Source organism: Thalia democratica, chromosome 6, assembly GCF_965202585.1.
Source record: "Thalia democratica chromosome 6, ktThaDemo2.hap1.1, whole genome shotgun sequence".
Lineage (NCBI taxonomy): Eukaryota > Metazoa > Chordata > Thaliacea > Salpida > Salpidae > Thalia > Thalia democratica.
In genome coordinates this window covers 47,012,631-47,032,744 of record NC_139170.1, presented here as the reverse complement: position 1 = coordinate 47,032,744, position 20,114 = coordinate 47,012,631, and the positions used below count along the sequence as shown (strand labels likewise).

Here is a 20,114-nt window from a genome sequence, read left to right as displayed (position 1 = left end):
AATTAACTTTCCGTCTTTGTCTGATTTACAAATCACTATTTCTTTATTTTTAACTTTTGTATTTAAATCATATAAAGCAGTTCTAAGTTTTGGATTCAAATTATTTCGTTTGAAATATTGTTTGTTTACTTGTTCTTCTAAATTTATTAGTTTACTTTTAGCCATATTACAATAAGTTTTAATTTTGTCGTCAAGTTGTACATTCAAAGGTCGATTGTACTTTTGTATTTTTAATTTAGTTGGTAAATTAATTTGATGTTTTAAGGTTGTTTCGTTATCATTATTGTTGAAGACATTTTGCCACTCAACCGTTCTAATATGTTTCATAAGTCTTAACCATTCATTATCTTTCAGATTGTTATTCCACTTAGGGGTAGGTACAAAATTTAAACCATGTGATAGTAAAACTTTATGATCATTGTTTAAAACAATGTTCGATTTGTTAACAACTGTTGAGTTTGCTTGTTCTAAAATGCATTTATCTAAAGTTAATTTCTTCATTCTTTTACGGTATTTATATCTTGCATAACTTTTTTTGTTTTTAGCTTTTTGTTTAGTTTTTCTATTGAGACTAATGATTTGACTTTTTTGTTTGTTAAATAAAAAATTAAATTTTTGAATATAGTGTTTCTTATGTTTGTTTTGTAAATGTGCATAACTTAGTTTACCTGCTGTATCTTCTGGTAGTTTGTTTTCTTTTCTGATTTGTGTTTCATAGTTCTTGATTTCAATTTGTATTTGTTGTAGTCTAGTTTTTAAGTTTCTTTTTTGTTGAATTAGAAGTAAGTCTCTGTCTATTCCTTTCTTGAAATTTGATTGTAAAATTAAATTTGTTTTAAGAGTTCGTTGCAAGAATGTGTTTAGTTCTTTTAGTTTAGTATAATGTGCAATTTCTTTTGACATGTGTCTTTTCTGGAGATTTATAGTCTGGATCATCTTAAAGATTTATAAATAATTCGCAAATCGGTCCAGGACACAAGTCAATTGTTTTTATTGGTGATTTTTTTCCCCTGCATCAGTAAATACAAAAAATAAATTAACGATGGTTTAAAAATCTACCAGTTTATTGCACGTTTTCTTCAAATTAATTTCGGACAACCGTCCTTCATCAGTGAAAATTTAAAACTAGTAGAACTAAACACATAACCGTTTGTTTACTTGATAAAATGTTTACCTTAAAAAACAATATATTAGAAAAAATAATTTGCTGCTGAAACAAGTTAATTTAATTCTTTATATAATTTTTGTATTATTATCTTATTTAGATTTAAGTTTCGTTTCAAAATAGTTATTTTTATTCAGGGATTAAACTATCTCTTTTAAGATAAAAAGTTTGTAAGATACAGCTTGTTATTAATAAAAGTTTTTATAATTACTTTAAGTATTGTTTGGGAAAAGTTTTTATTCTTATTTGTATTTCGCCGATAGCAGTAACTATTTATTAACAATAACTAACATCAAACAGTTCCTTACTAAGATAGTTTTAATTTAGTTTAAAGTTTATATTGGTAAAGTGTTTGTTTTTATATTCATTTCATTTGGATTTACTTTTACTTACAAAAATACTATTACAATGTAAAAATCGCCTAGCTTTTAAAATTTTAGTTTTATACACAGTTTTGAACTACTACGTCATAATATATATTTTAACTTTTATTTATTTTTTTGTTGCATGAATGTGTTTAGTTCTACTAGTTTTAAATTTTCACTGATGAAGGACGGTTGTCCGAAATTAATTTGAAGAAAACGTGCAATAAACTGGTAGATTTTTAAACCATCGTTAATTTATTTTTTGTAACTAAATAAAAAGTAAGTTACTTCTAAAGTCATACAAAAAAATATATTTAAGCATATAAACTATTACTTTTAGCTTGAACATCATAACTTTTTTTAGTTTAAAACTAATTAAGGTGTAAAACTATGCCAAATCAAAATAGTAAAATGTTGGAATTAATGTATTTTTAAGCAAACTTATACAGCAGGCTGTCGTTTAAATTAATTATATATACAACATTATTTTAAAGTATTTTAACTCATAAAAAGCTTTAATTAAAACACAGTTTATTGTTAAAACAATTAGAAGTTTCAATCAGTCAATGTAATACTTTTAAAGAAACAAATAAGAAAAACAGCAAAAACTTGATATTTTATTCAAACAACATTGCTTCCGAGTGTAATTGAAAATAGATATCTGGCTACATTATTTAAAAATTTAACAATGATTTTAGGTGTATAAGCTAAAGAACAATCCAAGAAAATTATCATACAAAAGTGAATATAAAACACATAAAAATGAATATTGCACATGTTTGTTTAATTTTTCCTTTTTACAAGAATCTCCTGACCTGTACAAAATATTATTATTTTACTAATCGTCTTTAAAGAATTGATCGTTCTGTCGCGTAAAATTAAGTTATAAAAATAAAGAAACTTTTTGTAAATAGAAAAAATAACTCCAATCCCAAAACATGAGTAATGATTAAAACTTAACTATAATTTTAAAAAAATCACTACTGGACATAGAAAGAAAAATATTAGAATTTAGTGGTATTAAGACATTTTATTGTTAAAGCATTTTTTAGAAATATAAATTAAAACCAAAAAAAAAAAATTTTATTTTATTCAGATTAACTCAAAATATTTATTTTGAAAAAATAGGGGATGGGTCAAATATGCATGAAGGGTAACTTTTGCACCAGAGTAAAAAAGAAAAAACAATAAGTAAAAAAAAGTTACCGACCAAGGGTAATGGTTAGTGGAAACAGTGATGAAAAAAAAAGACAAAAACGAATAAAAAAAAATTAATAAACAAAGCTACCGTCCAAGGGTAAGGGGTAAAAGTGGTACTTAAAAAAAATAGAAAATAAATATAGAGAAAATAAAATTGTTAAAGAAAGAAGAAGAAAAAATAGTTACCGAATAAGGGTAAGGGGTAACAGTGAGAGTAAAAAATAAAAAAATAAAAATAGTAAAAAGTTTTAACCCGTGCAAAAGTTACCCTTCGTGCATACTTGTTACCTACCTGAAAACCTTTATATATAGTAATTAAAAACTTCTTAAAACAAGCTTTAAATTTTATCAGAATATGTTTTATTTCTTTTTAAGCTTAATAAACTTTTTGAAAAAATAAAATAACTGAGAAACTATAAAAAGTTTTAAATGCAAATTACTTAATGCATTGTGATAAATTGGTTTGAAATAAAAACAAATAGCCTAATAACGTCAATTATTATCTATGAATTAGTATACTGAAATTATAAACTTAATTTTAAAAATTTACAATTATTGACAACAATTACAAGTTTCCCAGTAAATTTTAATTTCATTTGATAACACGTTCTTACACTCAAGCTAACCTTGTCTAAGTACGAATTTAGTATCATCTGTGTGTCTCGTGTTACTTCTAAACATTTAGTGAGGTTTTCAACTTGAAGCTCGCATTTTCTACTTGTTGATACTTCATACTGAGTACCACCGTATTCACTGGAGAAAATAAAAAGATATATTTATTCAATAAAAATTGGATGCTAGTGCTTAAAATAAATGATAACAAACTTATTTATTGTGATTTTAATAATCAAACAACTTTAGTATCAAAACATATCTTAATATTTTTACATTTCAATCATATAAAATCCAAAATAAGACCTTCAACAATATATTACAACAATTATTAATCTTAATTATTATCCTTGAAATTAGATTAAATTTAAATATATTAGTCATTATGTTCTTATTTGGCTACAAAAATCTAACATTACACTTCCAACAGGATAGTACAGCATTTTCTGATGCTTGTTTGCGCTCTTATTGTGGCTTTTCTTTTGCATCATGGCGCTGGTGTTCGCTTGCTGGACGGTGTAAACGAAAAAGACCATTTTGTCCTCAACAACGCACATGTTTATCAACGTGTCACCCGGTAATGGTGGTACAAACATCTTCTAAAATGTTTTAGAATAATTTAAAAATATGTTTTAGGTAGACATTGCATCACTTATCTTGAAATCAAGTATTTTGAATAACAAGGGTTGTCATTGATTTTTGGCAAAGTTTTTCTAGGTTTTCAAAATTTCTATCTGGTTTAAAAAATACATACTTGTTTTTGGGTCAATTTTTGTTTTAAAACTAATTTTAAGGTAAAAAATAAGTTATACAGTATAACAACATTAAAAAAATACTACTTTGAATCTATCTTATAATAGCATAAGTTTTTGAGCATGACAATTTTTTTTTATCTCTATATTAGATTTTTTCGTGTCAAATGAAAATTTTACTACTAAACATGTAAAATTTGTTTTAAATTTCAGGCTTTTTTTCTAAATTTCTCAAATTCCAAGTTTTTCCAGGATTCCAGGTTTTGTGGCAACCCTGTCTATTACCATAAACAACAATAAATTACTACATTAAAAAAATTAAAAAATTATTAAATCTTAGCAGTCTCTTTTTACTGGAAAACTAATGCTGTAAATTTTATTTAAATATTTTTATTATATTTAAAGAGCTAAATATTTTGTTAAGTTTATTTTACAAGCCTATTTATAAAACTCAATACAAGTTAGGTAAGTGTAGGAACGTAATTAATTTTTTTTTAAATTAATAAGGATTAACAGTACAAAAACCTAGATATATAAGTACATCATTGTTAAAAATTTAAACAAAACAATAAAAAAAATCAAACTTATTTAAAACATCTAACTGCAAGCGGACTGGTTTAAGGTTTGAAAGATAATTACTTTCAAAAACTAGCATAAAGAAGTACATCAGTATAAAAGGATACCCAATAAAATGAAAAACTACACTCAACTAACTGCAAGCGGGCTGTTAATGAGGTTGTTCAAAGTCAGCAGCTTTGGAACGTTCACTTTTTGCTGAAATTTCTGCAAGTTTTTGACAACGTCTTCAATGTAATAAACCACTGAACTCAAGTGATGATCGTTCTCTTGTAAAATCTTCAAAATTCTGTTCGCTTCCCGCAGGCTGTTGTACGCGTCCTGAATCTGATCGAGTTTTTTTGTAAATACCAATATTTTAAGCAATTCAATGCTCATACTATTTAAATATTACTCATTAAATATTACTTGTATAACAACAATGCTTCAAAATAACTTGTATTGCAAGAGTTTTAATATACTAGGTAAAAAATAACTTAACTTAAGACTTAAATAACTTTATTATTTATTGATAATACTCTGTTAAAGTTGTGTTTGTTGAAGCTTATAAGACTTGAATTTTTATTGAATACTAAACGTTTATGAATAAGCCTATTTTGATTACAAACTTTTATAATGAAGAATGTTTAAAAAGATATAAATTATAAAAAGCTAGCCTAAAAAGCTGTAATAAAGTACAGCTGTGAAATCTCTAAACCGAAACAATTCATGATAAAAACTAAACTGGCATTCTATTATATAGCCTTTATTCAAATAATTCTAAATATACTAAACAAATAACTTTGGCTATAAAAACAAATTTTTATTATAAGCAATTTAGAAAGTTTGAATTATATATCTTCTCAATTGCCAATTACTGTTTTAGCGCAGTATAAATTAAAAACTTTAATAATATGTATGATTTTGTTATAGATACCTTTTCATTTATTTTTAATAGAAGTATGATAATGAACAAATCTTTAAAAAATACTTATATAAGCATACTAATTTTAAAAATTAGTGAAGAACTTTAAGAAATGCAGATAAAACTTGGACTAGTTTTTAAAAGCTACTTTACATAATAACTAATGAAACCAAAACTTTTGTAGGTCTATTTGTAATATATTAATATAAGAGAAAAAAATTATTTCATTGAATAAAGATCGTAAGTACCACACAGAACTTGCTGTAAATAAATAATAAATAAATGATTTAAATTTAATTAAAAGATGTTGTTAGTAATGAATTGGAACATTTTAAGTTTTTATAGAAACAATTGTTAAGACATTAATTTACTAATAAGACTTAAAAAACAAACTATGGTAAATAAAAAAAAAAATTGACTGTTAATAAAATAATCTCAACTTCTAAAATAAAACATAAAAATTCACTTTTAAAAAGCTAAATCATAGCTACTTACAACATCATGAATTTTTAAACATACATGTACAACAATTTAAATTTAACTTTATTAGTAAAGTTTTAAATATAAGTAATTCTATTTTATATAAATTTGGCTACTAAAATATTGAAAAAGAGTAAAAACCTAAGATTACGAAATTATATACCAAAAACAAAGCTCAACAAAATAAACTTTTGACAAAAATTTCGAAATTCGGAAGACCATTAAAAAACTTTATCGTACACCACGCTATAAAAATGATAACAATAATTGAGTTAGACTCATTTCATAAACAATATAAGTTGCTTAATCTTACTGATATCATGGGTTTTTAGTAAAACTTGAAGATAAAAGCATCACAATAATCTGATCAGGGAATTAAACATTTATAAAACTCAAAAAAAAAAGGTTTGTCATTTAAAATTATGTTATATCATAAACAGAAGCTATTATAGTTTTCATTAAATCTTTTAAATAATTCTGTTTTATAAATTAAATTTAATCTTATAATTTGATGCCTACTTAAATACTTCACTCTAAAAGAAAAAATAATGAAAATATATATGTTTTTATAAATTCTAACTTGTTGTAATTTCCACTGCTTTAAAAATAAGGTAATTTGATGTCTACTTATATACCAATATACGCTATAATAAAAACTAACAAAAATGTACTCAAAAAAATCAAACCTGCTGTAACTTCCATTGTCTGTCACCCCTGAACGAAGCTTTTATGATGGGTTGCGATTTCGAATTTTTTATGAAAATTTCCAAACTGCACACGGTGTCAAACTGAAGGGTGCAATTTCCATGTATGTTGTCGATACCACTGTTTGTTTTAAATCATAATAAAATTTAATACTTTGACAATATTATTGGAAACGTGAAGATTAGAAAATCACATTTTGTTGCAAACTATTAATTAGTAAACTTTGAAAATACTATTATATCAATTTTTAATATGTTTTTTTTTATCATCGCTTGCTCGGTGTTTATACTGCGATTCTTTTTTTAATTTTAAGTATAAAACATAAAGAAAAATGCAGATTAGTTGTCAATACTGTTTGTTCAAAGAGTATTGTATAAATTTCAAACTTTGACAACATTAATATTTAAATTTTTCAATATGCTGTGGTAAAATATAAAATCACTGTTTGGTTTTTATACTGTGGTTTTGTTCGTAAATATTAAGAGTAAAACATGAAACTATACTAAATTGCAGTAAACTAATACCACATTTTTTTAAAATATATATTTAATGTTTTAATTCAGAACATTTTAGAATTAAGGTTTTTGACATGATGCAAAGGTAAGTTCTTTAAAAAATTAAATTAAAGTTTAGACTCTTTTTTTCTAGACAACTTAACAGCTTTATTATTGATTTATTACATTAGACTTAATTACCATTTAAATATTTAAGTTGACTATTTATCTGATAATTAAGTATATATTAGTAAATGAATGTATATATAAATAATTTCTAACAATGTTAGGTTAAAACAATTTTTAAAAAACTTAATAATTTTCAATGTACCAACAAATTTATTTCATGTTTAAGTATTTAGTAAAAACAATTCAAGTTAAAACCTAAACATTATTTAAACTTTAAATAACTTAATTACGAGATCATACAGAGTTGCCAAAGGTTTTATCTAATATTTTTTAGATCTTAAGACCTTCTTTTTGGAATTCTGATTTTAAGAATTTTTTTAAAAGCACAAGTCTTTAGTATCTTTTTTTCTTAAACTAAACTAAATAAAAACGGCGGTTTCAAAAAATATGACGCTTTAGTGCAGAAGAACACTAGAAAGACTTATAGTGAAAAAAAATCAAAAATTAATAATCTACATATTAAGTTTTAAAAACTATAATCTTTAAACACTTCTTATAATATTTTGTTCCGTTAAACACTCTGTGCTGTCAATAGTGATTCTTGTTTTAGTATTCTTTGACTTGATTTTTTCATTAGTCTGTTATCTTTAAAAAAAAAATAATAAATTATTTCTGACTCTACCTAAAGTGGCACTGTTTTAAAAAAATCATAAACTTTAATTTATCATTGATTACATTGTTCTAAAGTTAAAAAGTTGCACAAAAACTTAATTGAGAGTAAATAGTGAATACTCAAGTATTTTTGAAAAGAAAACATACATCTACATTACAAAATTTCAGTTTTACCTTTATTATAATTTTATAAAGTTTACAAATATATTTATGAGAGTTACCCCTGCTTCAGGCAAAACAGCTAGCCTGAGTAACGAAATTAGGCTCAGTTTATGGAACAATTGAAAAATAAGTACATAAATCAAGCTTTACATTCAATTAAGTTTAGAATTGTCTACCATAGAAATAAAAGAATTGAAACTTTAAAGCGGATCATAAAACCACTGTTTGTAAAAAGATTATGTATTTCATGATATGGATTATGACTTGAAAATTAATTATTTAAATACTAAACATTTACAAAACTAAAAAATAATTTTGTTGATATTAAACTTAATTATTAATATGAGCCACAAACTTTAAATTAATTCTTTTAATCAAGCTTAAATACCTACAAGTATAATAACTAAAGAACTTAATGAAAACAAAAAAAAGATTTAACAGAAAAAAAATTGTTATCAGGCTAGTTTACCAAAAATATATAAACTATCCTGAGTTTTTCAATAAAAACAATAAGTCTGAATTGGCCAGAATTTTTCATAAATTTAAAAACTAGCTTGAGTTATCATGAGTAGCCTGATTTTTGTGCAACCGTGATATATAATAATATTACAAACAAAATATTATAATATAAACAAAACTATGGAATATTTCAACTTGTAAATGCAAATTTAAATTTATTCTTTTTGATAATTTGTTGTATAAAATATAGCACACCAACTAATTGTTAGCTTTTTTTAATCACAATTTGTTACAATATGCTTCATATTTAAACAAACAAAAAATACTTAAAAGCTTAAAAAACTTTAAAAAAACTACGTTACATGCAAAGCAGGGGCGTAGCCTGGGAAGGGACACTGGTGCATGCAGCCACCAAAAAAAAAAAAGAAAATAAGTAAAAAAAAGAATGTAATATATTTATCCTTTATTGTTAATTTTTTCTGCTTAATTTGCATTTTTTCAACTATGTTTATCTAGTATTCGAAAGGTTAAAAGAAATTTTTAATACCAAATAGTGACAAGTTAGGGAAATTACCTAATATACTGATTTGGTGCGCAAGCAAAAGTGCGCACTGATGTCGATGAAAAACTCCATAAGGAAAAATTTTATAACTTTATAAGAATTTAGACTCAAAAAGAACTCAACTAGTTAGTGCACCGCAGTAGTATAACCTTATGACTGATTTTTCTATAAAAAGTTTACAAAAAAAAAGTCACGCTTAAAGGAAAATAATTAAACAATTTTACAAGTTTTTTTTATGCTACAATAAATGTTAAGACTACTGCTAGTTTTCTGCTCTTTATTTTTGTAAACATACAAGAAAAAGCGTGTTGGCCTATGAGAAATAAACTTTGTTTGTGATTTTTATTCTAAACAAATACAATAAGATGAATTAAATTTAAAAAGTATACTTTCAATTAATTTACAAAGTTGTGATAAATTGTAATAACAGTTATAAAGTTGGTCTATTTTAACTTCTGTGTAACTTTATTCAAACTATGTGCAATGAGGTGTTGTTATCACTGTTGTATTGTATATTAAAGAGATTGATTTTTTTTTTGTAAATAAAACAGATACTTTTGTTTTAATTAATATATTCATTTTTAAATATATAAACTTTACTGTAAGTAGTAAAAACAATTTTTATTTAGTAAGTTTACATTTGTGCAAGTATAAGTAATTCTAATGAAATTTATACTTTTTTTTAATTGTTTAATTTGTTAATTCAGTATTTTTTAAAACAGTTACTTCGAACTTATTTTACTTAATGAAACTATTTCAATTATATTACTTATAAAAAAGATCTTTTTATACCTAATTACAGAAGTTTTAGCTTAAGGGATTTTTTGGGAAAAAAATTGCGCACCCCCTGACCAAAACACCACACTATGCCAATGATGCATAGCTAGTATAGAAAATGTTTGTTAAGAGCTGAAACCTTACCAGTTTACAAAGAAGGTCGAAAATTGAAAAACAAGTTTAGCTATCTGCAAGTATAAAATACTTTGCAGCAAAAATTATTAACACTGCAACAGTGTGCAACTGTACTACCATTTTGAAATCACAAATTACAAAATAACTTACGCAGAAGATGCCGTACAGACCAGCTTCAGAGGTTTTTCAGATTTCTCAACAGCGTTTGTGAAACACGACTTCAGTTGAGCTTGCACCAGGCTCAAGACTGCGGGCAGTTCTTTCTTGGTCAGGTAGTCAACTTCCTAACAAAAATGAGCATTTTATAACATATTTAATTTGCCTCTAAGTGTATTTTTAGTCTATATTCAACATTTTGAAAAAGTCAAAAAAATTAGTGTTACAAACTGTCTAGTAAAATGAACTTAATTTAGCCATTGAGAAATATTAAAATTACAAATATCTTAAGCGTTTAATTTTTTGAAAGGAACAAAATAATGTTATTATGAAAAATTAATTGTTGTTTATATTAATTTTAAGTAATAGTTAATATTTATGCTATATTTAATTAATTACAACTAACAAATTTATTGATGAGTGTTTTAGTACATGAACATAAAACATTAGTCTTTTTTTAATGTTTGCCATTTATACACCATTAGATGTATTTAATAACAAAAAACTTTAAAATTGACTTTTAATAAAGTTTTAAAAATATTGACTGTATAAACTTAATTCTTTTGATTATTAAAGATAAACATATAAGGTTTAGATACAGTAAAAACTTATAGTTAAAAATTTATAGATTTTAAAACTTAAACAAAAAAAACAGTTGACTAAAACTTCTGTTGAAAAATTTGAAACAAATTTTTAAAGACTCAAATAGTTTTATTTAAGATTCTATTTGAATAAGAATTGAAAATGTTTGTTTTTCAATAAACAAAAGATCTCTTTGAAATATTTGTATAAGACTGAGACTGATTTTTTTGATAGTTCTAAGCATTTTTTATTTTTGTTTAGTTTTATTTGACATATTAAAATATTAATTTTTAAAACTTATTACTTTTTTTTTTTAGAAAAATTATTACTTAAGTCTAATACTTTATTCTAATAACAGAGTTGCCACTCTCTAGTAAAAAAGATATCCTGAATGACCTTAAACTGTCTTGAGGCATCCTGAGTTTTTTTTTTATTTATAATTTCATATTTTTTTGACAATTTTAAATTAATAAAAATTTAGTTCTTCAACAAAATTGGTTATAAAATAACAAAACATTGATACTTAATCTGTCCTGATAATCTATTATAAAAACCTAAAACTATTCTGATTTATCATAACAAAAACAAAACTATCCTGAGTCAGTCTGAGTACAAAAACAAAAACCGAAATATCCTGAGTCATCTTGAGATTTACAAAAACTTCAAAACATCTGAGTTATCCTGAGTGTGTTGGAACCCTGTAATGTCTTTATTAAATGAGACATTTAAGAATTAGTTAATGTACTTTTCAAAGTTTTAGTCGTGAAGATACAATATTAAACAGACATTACTGTATCTTTCACAAAAGTATATATCAAAATAAAAGTGATGTACTATTTAAAGAATATTTTTTTATTTTGACTGGTATTAATGTAATAAAAGTATTATGAAATTTGCATCCAAGACATTTTTTGCATCATATTATGTAACATCTTTAAACTTACTTTTTTAACTATTTAATACTACCTAGTCAAAACCAAAACACTTATCTAAAAATAATTACTTTAACTAATGATCTTTTCACTTATTTTTTAGAAATTTCTCGTAATAACCTCAAAAATATCTATTATTATACCTTAACCTAGGGGTGGGCATTGTATGGGTAGCAATTTATTTTTTGGTTGTAAACTAGTTGTGTAATTCAGAAATTTTCTTAGTTTAGTTTTCGATTCACACTAGTGGTTATACATGAAATTAAATACTAAATGTTTATACATGAAAGGTCAGCCTGCAATCAAATTTTCTTAGTAAACTTTGGCCTTTTAGCTAGTTAAGTTACCAAAAACAACTATTTATACATAAAAAATCTCATTGTTAACATAGTTAATAACTATTATTTAACGTAATTTCACTGCTTTGCATTTGATACACATAAATGTTGAAGGTAGTTATGTACTTATGCATCAAAAACAAACTTTTATTAAAAACAATGTATCATTTTTGCAGTCAATAAGGTTTGGGACTTTTAAAAAAAAAAATTTCACTGAAAAATCAGACTGGAGAAATTTAAGTGTTTTTTAAGAACAAATAGTAATGAATTTTTACTACATTTGTAGAACAATAAAAAACAAGTGAATATAAATTTTACATTTAACAACATGCCTGCAAAATTTAAACTAAATTACAAAGAGTTGTTTGTGTTTGAGTGATTTGAGTAATGGCCTTTACTTTGGACAAAAAATATAGGTGTTTATTAAGGTACAGTCAGAAGGTTGTAAAATTTTTAATACACTAGTTAAAAATTTAAAATACAAACACATACTAAATTGTATATTTACAACATGTCTGCATAATTTGAACTCTTTTTATAAAAAGTTTTTGTGTTAGAGCACTTCACTTTATTTTTTCTGGTCTAATTTTGTCAATGAAAAAACAACTATGTTTGTATTTTAGGAAAAGAGAATTAGATGAATAATTTAGAAACAAAAGAATAACTGTCCTGTACAATTCTTTATCTAATTAAAAGAATAGTTTAAATTATAATTTTTTTGTTGTAAAAAAACATCAGTCTCAAACTCCACCCCTTGCAACAATAAACGTTTTCTGGAGAGAATAATTCACATCTGTATTAATCATATAACATATAAGATGTGTAAAACAAATCTTTATTATTTTTAAGTTTTTGAATAAAAGTAGTTATCATTAAATTACAATTTACAACATAAGTATAAACTTTTAAACTACTGGACTTTATAAAAAGTATAACTAAAGAAACAAAATCCTAACTTTCATGCACCTAAGCTGATTAAAAGCATTAACTGAAACAATATTTTAAATTACAGAACAAAAACTATATACCTGCATAGTAGATGTTTATTGACCAGGTAGATGTTTATTTGTTGGAGCTTTGTTTCATTGCATTATAAATAAGGTATTGAGAATATCATATGAACTACAGCAATTGTTTTGGAGTAAAATTAATTTTTTAGGTACTTAACCATTTGTGAAACTTAGTATACTTTATCATTGTAGAATATAGCAGTTCTAAAGTAGTAAAAAGTATTTATATGTTTTAATTTTTAATTTAATTACTAATTTCGGTAATGTACATTTTCTACAAACCTTTAATCAATTGAAATCTACATTGGGAACGACATCAAATGTTTCTATTTGTTTTTACAATTGATATTTATTTTAAGTTATGCAAACAAAGATTATATATCTAATTTTTTATTAGATTTTTGTAATTAGTAATTGTACACATTTTACTTAAAGGTAAAACCTTTAGTTATGAATTTTTATCTTATTATTTTATGGTGGAAAAAAGTTGGCAAGCTAGAATTATCAAAAAAAAAAGCTTCTTACGGGCCAAAAATATTGAAAAGTCATAGCGGGCAGTGTATTAAAAAAACTAGTATAACATAAAAATAAAAAATAAAAGTTTATTTAAAAAAATACATTTATAGTTAACATTTCTTTAATTCGTACATTGTAAACCTAAAGTAAATTTCAAAATTTTTTTTACAAACGAGCTTTTATTTGTTTTCACAAATTGTTTTCAGGCTAAAATACGCTGTGAATTATAAATTCTGTTGGTCTGCAAAATAAACGTTGACAACATTGTAGTTACTTTTACTAGCTACATCAAAATTTATCGTCTCAAATTTGAAACTTATATTTCTTTACAAATTACTTAACGATTTTTGAACTAAAAACTTTTTATTGATACATTGTTCTACTTAAACTGAGAACAATTTGTTATTTTTCAAATCTTTCTAAATCTTTACAACCTAAGTAATAACTGTTTCGTATGAGTCTGACTTTAAAATTTAAGTATCAACATCAAAGATATTCTGCTAAATCAAAAACCGTTGAAAGATACAATAACAAAATTTAAATTTATATTGTTTTTTTAACTCTAACAAATATATTTTCTATATAAATTCATATAATTGCTCTTCTTTAACTTTAGTTTCAAATGGTTGACACAAACTTTTCAATGTGGTCTTTGTCTATATTTAAGATTAAGTTATCATTTTTTGCACCAGAAATCGTGTACCTAAAATAAATAAGCCAAAATTTCTTTAGATATTTCAAAAGCCAGTTTTAAATTGTAAAACATATAATAAACAAACAAAAAAGCTTATCTTTATTATTTACTTTAATACAAATTTCAAATTCATTTTAGAAGTTAAACTTGTTTATAAATTACGCTAATATATATAAAATAGTTCTTGTTTTACAAACAGTTTCTTTATTATTTAAGCTATGGTGAAGTTTTAAATACTCTCCAAGTTGACAAATAAAAACATTTGAGGTTGACATATATTCTAATAAATAATTATATTATTAACCTCGTGTTAAACTTAACTTATGGTTGTAATTAATAGTTTAAATTAAGAAAAATATAAATATTTTTATTTCTAATCGTTTAAAACTTTAAACATAGTACTTTAAGCATTAAGGCCTAATCTTTTAACTTTTAGTTTTCCAAGAGTTGTCTTCTCTAAGAGAAGATATCATTAGGATAAATATAATATCAAACAGTTTATAACTGCTTGTTTAATCAACATGATTTGTGCTACATTTTTTGTTTTATTCAGTAGTGAGATGTTTATAAAATTAATTTTTCTGATTTTGATTTGCTTTACCATTTCTTGAAGCTAATATAAAATTAGTTTAAGTTAATGCTACAAGTTGTTTAAATTGTTTTTTCTATTTAGTAAAAAATAAAACTAATACTTGGACTCAGTTTAGTTTTGATTTTTGCTAGCTCGTTTACTTCTTACATGTGAAACTTTGTCTGAAAAAAGAGGAAATCTAGCTAATAAAATGAATCACAGGGAACTAATTGCTATTTTCATTAATTAGTTGGATTTTTAGTTTATTGGATCATTACTAACATAATTACAAATAATCAGGAAAGGATAATCTTTAGGATAATTAGGAAAGTAGGTATTTTTTCTGGAATTGTCAGGAGAGTCAGAAAAATTAGAAGTTTTAAATAAATATGTATTTGTTTTTAAGTAAATTGATGTTTTTTTAGATGTAACAAAAAAAAATTAGAAATTTAAATACATAATTTTAATACTTTAATAATAGCACTTTCAAAGAACACTTGGGAACTACTAATAGCCAATTCAGTTTTGAGTAAGATTTCTGTAAAAATGTGGTTTTGATATTCCTGATCTTACTGGTATTTCTACAGTATCATAGACTGGGTGGTCTTTAGTTTTCAAGAAATTTCCTCCATGGATTAGATATAAATATACAGAAATGATAGGTAATGGTAATACAAATAGTTAATTAATAATAAATATAAATAAAGGGGTTATTTTTGAATTAAACAGTGTTTTACAAAAATTAGATTTAAAACACTAGAAAAAACATTGTATTAAGGTTTATTTACAGTAATTTTTTCATTTTTACAATTGTTACAATAATGTGGTTTGATACTGCTGTTTTCATCCTTAAATGTTTTTAACTCTTAATACTAGTGGTCTTGAAGTAAATCCAATGTATTAAATGCTCTTATCATTGAAAATCTTGAAAGATCACTTGTATTTGTAGACTACATTATGTTTCAACTGATATACATTCATAAAATATTTACCACTTTTGCTATTAGTAAATATAACTTAAGGGCATAGGGGGTCCGACATATTTTTTTACTAAAAATAACATTGGATCTTATATGAAAGCTTAAAGTACAAACTACAAGCCAGTTTTTATAGAATTAAAAAAAAATATTTAACTTTTCAGATATTGTAATTTTTATAAAAAGTTTCCAATACAAACCTATGGACCGCAAGTTTTTTGGGGTCAATTTTCTTTGAAATTTAAAAAATCACTGAAAACCTATCTTCTCCTTCATTTTTTGAGATAGAGACCTCAAAATTTCAGGAAACGTTCCTTTTATAGTTTAAAAGACTTTGAATGTTGGAATTTTAAAAATATTAAAAAAAATATTTTTCAAAATTAAAATAAATTCCTGCATTCAATCTTTTTAAAATTTAATAATACACTTTCTGCGAAAAGATTGCTTAAAAAATGAAAGAGGAGATAGATTTTTAGTGAAATGGTCTTTTTTTGCGTTTTTAGTTTGCGCCTTCCATTAGGAACCTATTGAGGTCACCGACTTTGACTGCTAATATCTCAAAAAATACTTTGAGTTTTTTCAAACAGTTAAAAATTTCTGATAGCTGGGATAAAACTCTATAAAATAAGATCAACTTGTAAAAATTAAGGTGGACCCCCTATGCCCTTAATAGTATTTGACATAATTGGTTAATAGTTTTTCTAGTTACTTTTTATATTTAATACTTGGTTTCCTATGTAAGATACTTTTGAATGTTTCTAAAGTCTAAATAATTAGGTTTTTCATTAGTTCACTTTAATTGTTTTTTTTTTCCATTAGTACACTCTTTATTTTAAAAATGTGTTAAAATGTGCTATGTTGGGATAATAAGAAAATGAGAATTCCAGACAAGTTTTGTATAAATAAGTAATAAAATTGATCCAAAAGCACATAAACACTCATTAGAAAATACAAAAAGAATATATGTTGCTAAAAAAATTGAGTTTCGACTGCCTTCTGATTTTATGGAGAAATTTGTTTCTGTCTCTGTAAGTGTTTATTTATTCAGATCTATGGTTGATGCGATTTGGTACAGATTCTAGTATCATAAGTGTTTTTTTTTTGGCAGAAACTGCAGGTCTAAATGCCAGGCTTGGCTTTAGTTTGTATAGCAAGAATTTTTCAGTTAATTTTGTATTGTATTTTGCTAACAGTAATTTTATGTATATGGATGGAACCTATTTTGCTTACACATATTTGGAGTTATCAAGTTTTAAATTTATTGTGGTTTTATAGGTAGCTACTATTTTTTAAACTAATTTGCACTTAGGCCTATGTAATTTTAAGTTTAGTTTTGCTTCAAAAATTATGTCTTGTTTTCTGTGCTGTACAATTGTAGAAAAAGTCTGTTTTGCTTGCTGTTACCAGTCTTTTGTTATTGTTTTTACATTAAGTTTGCTGTACTAGGCTACTCTTCTTTTTGTTGTTCCCATTTAAGAATTTCTTAAATTTGCTTAATTCACTTAAATGTTTTTGATCATGTTTGTAAACTCATTATTTATATTTAAATACTACAAAAATACTTCTTTTAAATTGTAAAAGTCTACAATTCTACAATTTAGATAATATACTAAAACTAAGTAGATATGGACATTTCAAGTAGAAAGTTAAAGGAGTTGGTTTCCAATGAGAGAAAAAATTTTAAAAGTCAACAAAAAGAGTTGGAAAATTTAAATGCTGTAATTGAAAACCTGCTAAAAGAGAAGGAAGCATGTAAGTTTATTAGTTCTTAACTTGTGTAATTAATTTCATTCTGATTTTAAACTCAAAATGTTGGTTATGGCTTAACAACTTAAAAAAAACTTTAACTTATTTTAATTAAAAAAATGCTTGTTTATGAAGAATATCTCCTTGTCATTTATTTTAACTATTTATTAACAATGAAAAATTTGAAACAAAAACAAATATAAATACAAACACACTGTAATGAGCTGCATGTTACATAATTCTACAAATGAACATTATTATTATTACATTTCATAAACTAGCTTTAAGGTCATAGGGGAGTAGGTCATGTTTTTACATGTTGATCTCATTTTATAGAGTTTTTTTCTATGCTTCAAGATGCTTTTTATTGTTTTTAAAAATTTGAATTATTTTTGAAATATGACCAGTCAAAGTCGCATAACAGGTTCATTATGAAAAGGGAAAATAAAACAGCAAAAAAAGACTATTTTATTTAAAATCTATCTCCTTATACATTTTTCAAACAATCTCCTTCAAACATTCACAGTCTAATCTTTACACAATAACAAAAAACGTTACTTTGGACTTTAAAAAGTTTCAAGTAAAATTAAAAAAAAAAAAAAAAAAAACAACTTTTTTTTTTTTATCATAAAATTTATATTTTTTAAAACAATTAAAATTCATAAGTAACGTTTTTTTTCTTTTAATATAAGAAAAATTTCTTGAAGATTTGAAGAAGACTGCTTGAAAAATTAAAGAGGAGATAGATTTTTAAGGAATTTTAAAATTTCCAAGAAAATTAATCCCAAAAAAATTGTGGCACATAAGTTTGTATCAGAAACATTTTACAAAAATTGAAATATTTCAAAAGTTAAATGATATTTTTGAACTCTATAAAAACAGGCTTGTAGTTTGTACTTAAAGCTTTCATATAAAAGCCAAAGTTAGTTTTTGTAAAAAAAAGTATTGGACCCCCCCCCCTCCTATGGCCTTAAAAAATGTGCTGTGAGAAATAAATTTTGTCAGAATTAATAAATTTATATTCAATGTATTTTAGCTTATAAAGATCTTTTACCTATAATTTTTTTATAAAATTAACTAAAATAGTTATAATGCAATTTCTAGTATAAAAATAATTAAAAAAGTATAAAACTATTAACAAAATTAGTTGTTTGATTAAACTAGTTTTTTTATTTATATGTAATGCTGATAAATTTTTTCATATAAATTTATATTTTTGTAACTGATAGATGTTAGTTTAAGTTTCTATTTGTAATAAATTTAAAAACCTTGAACTTAATAACCATAACTATAGTAAAGTGCAAATTTGATGACAGTTATATACTTTATATCTCAGTATTTTTTTGTAAACTGTTGTAAAAAAGTGTCTTGAACTTGAAAAATATAAAAATTTAAGTATACTTATTTTTTCAGTCTACTAAGATTTTTTTATTATATACTTTTGTAACATTAGATAAAAAAAGTTTAAGAATAACTAATCCTGATTTAAAAAAAAAAACAAGTTTTCTTGTTAATTTTTATTATAAACTTTAATTTATGATAAAAAACTGTTTTAAACAGTACTATTTAAAATACAAAAAAGCTATAAAATAGCCTTAAAATAGTTGTCTAATGAAACAAAAACCAAATCACACTAATTGCAAAGCTTTTGTCTTTTATTTAAAACATTTTCAGTGCAAAAAATTAATTTACTATTTGAAATTAATGTGGTGCAATTTTAAATATGTTAAAAAAAAATTGTTCTTTATACATACTAGACTCTAAAGCACTCTAATTCAAATTCTTTATTTTTGTTAAAGAGTCACAGCTCAAAAAGTAATAAATACATTTAGAGTATCTACTGACCATTTTAATTTTTTTGTGAAATTTCAAATATTTTTTGAGATATGGCTAAAATGATCTTTGAAATGAATAAAATCTTAATATATCTCAATAAGATTTAAATTTGTTTATATGGTTCCCACTTCCGTATAAATCCCTAAAAATCCCTATAATTTTGAAATATTCTGAAAAATTCCTATAAATCCCTAGTTAAAAATTGAAAATTATGAGAAAATTCTTGTAAATTATGTTTTTTTGCTTGGTAATTGAAATTTAAAAGCCAAAACAGCAGCGTTTCAAGGTGAAATAACACGTGAAATTTAACTGCTTTTTTTTTAAATCAAAATCTTTGCAATCTCATATTAGTAAGACCTACTCATGTTCTTTTTTATTTTTTTCAAATATATATAATTTCCGAAACATGGTCTCATAATATATTTTTTTAAGAATTTAAACTGTTGTGTAACCAAATGTTTTACATTTAATCTATATTTTGTTAATTTACATCTAAGAACGTTCAAAATTCTATGTTAAATGACCGTTTTTAATTCAAACCCAAGAATATATATTGTAAGTTTTCAAAAGTTCCAGACCCTAGATATATAGTTTAAGTCTCAAATTT

General features: G+C 24.0%; 1 protein-coding gene across 1 annotated transcript; it reads right to left on the bottom strand.

The window, feature by feature from the left end:
• Positions 1 to 2,050: 2,050 nt before the first annotated feature.
• On the bottom strand, positions 2,051 to 13,258 carry LOC145838522 (protein rogdi homolog). Its single transcript, XM_082946131.1, has 7 exons — positions 13,186 to 13,258; positions 10,300 to 10,433; positions 6,741 to 6,879; positions 4,809 to 4,997; positions 3,757 to 3,941; positions 3,357 to 3,483; positions 2,051 to 2,345 (listed from the first exon to the last, which is right to left on the bottom strand). Exons 1-7 carry the CDS (start codon positions 13,189 to 13,191, stop codon positions 2,328 to 2,330), a joined length of 798 nt encoding a protein of 265 aa, XP_082802257.1. The 5' UTR covers positions 13,192 to 13,258; the 3' UTR covers positions 2,051 to 2,327.
• Positions 13,259 to 20,114: the final 6,856 nt, after the last annotated feature.

Bases quoted from the DNA above. Each gene is read 5' to 3' on its own strand.
- LOC145838522 (XM_082946131.1), bottom strand. The intron at 4,998-6,740 runs GTTTGATTTTTT...AAACTCGATCAG, and splicing joins GACAATGGAAGTTACAGCAG to ATTCAGGACGCGTACAACAG. The intron at 3,942-4,808 runs GTTAGTTGAGTG...AAAACATTTTAG, and splicing joins TCATTAACAGCCCGCTTGCA to AAGATGTTTGTACCACCATT.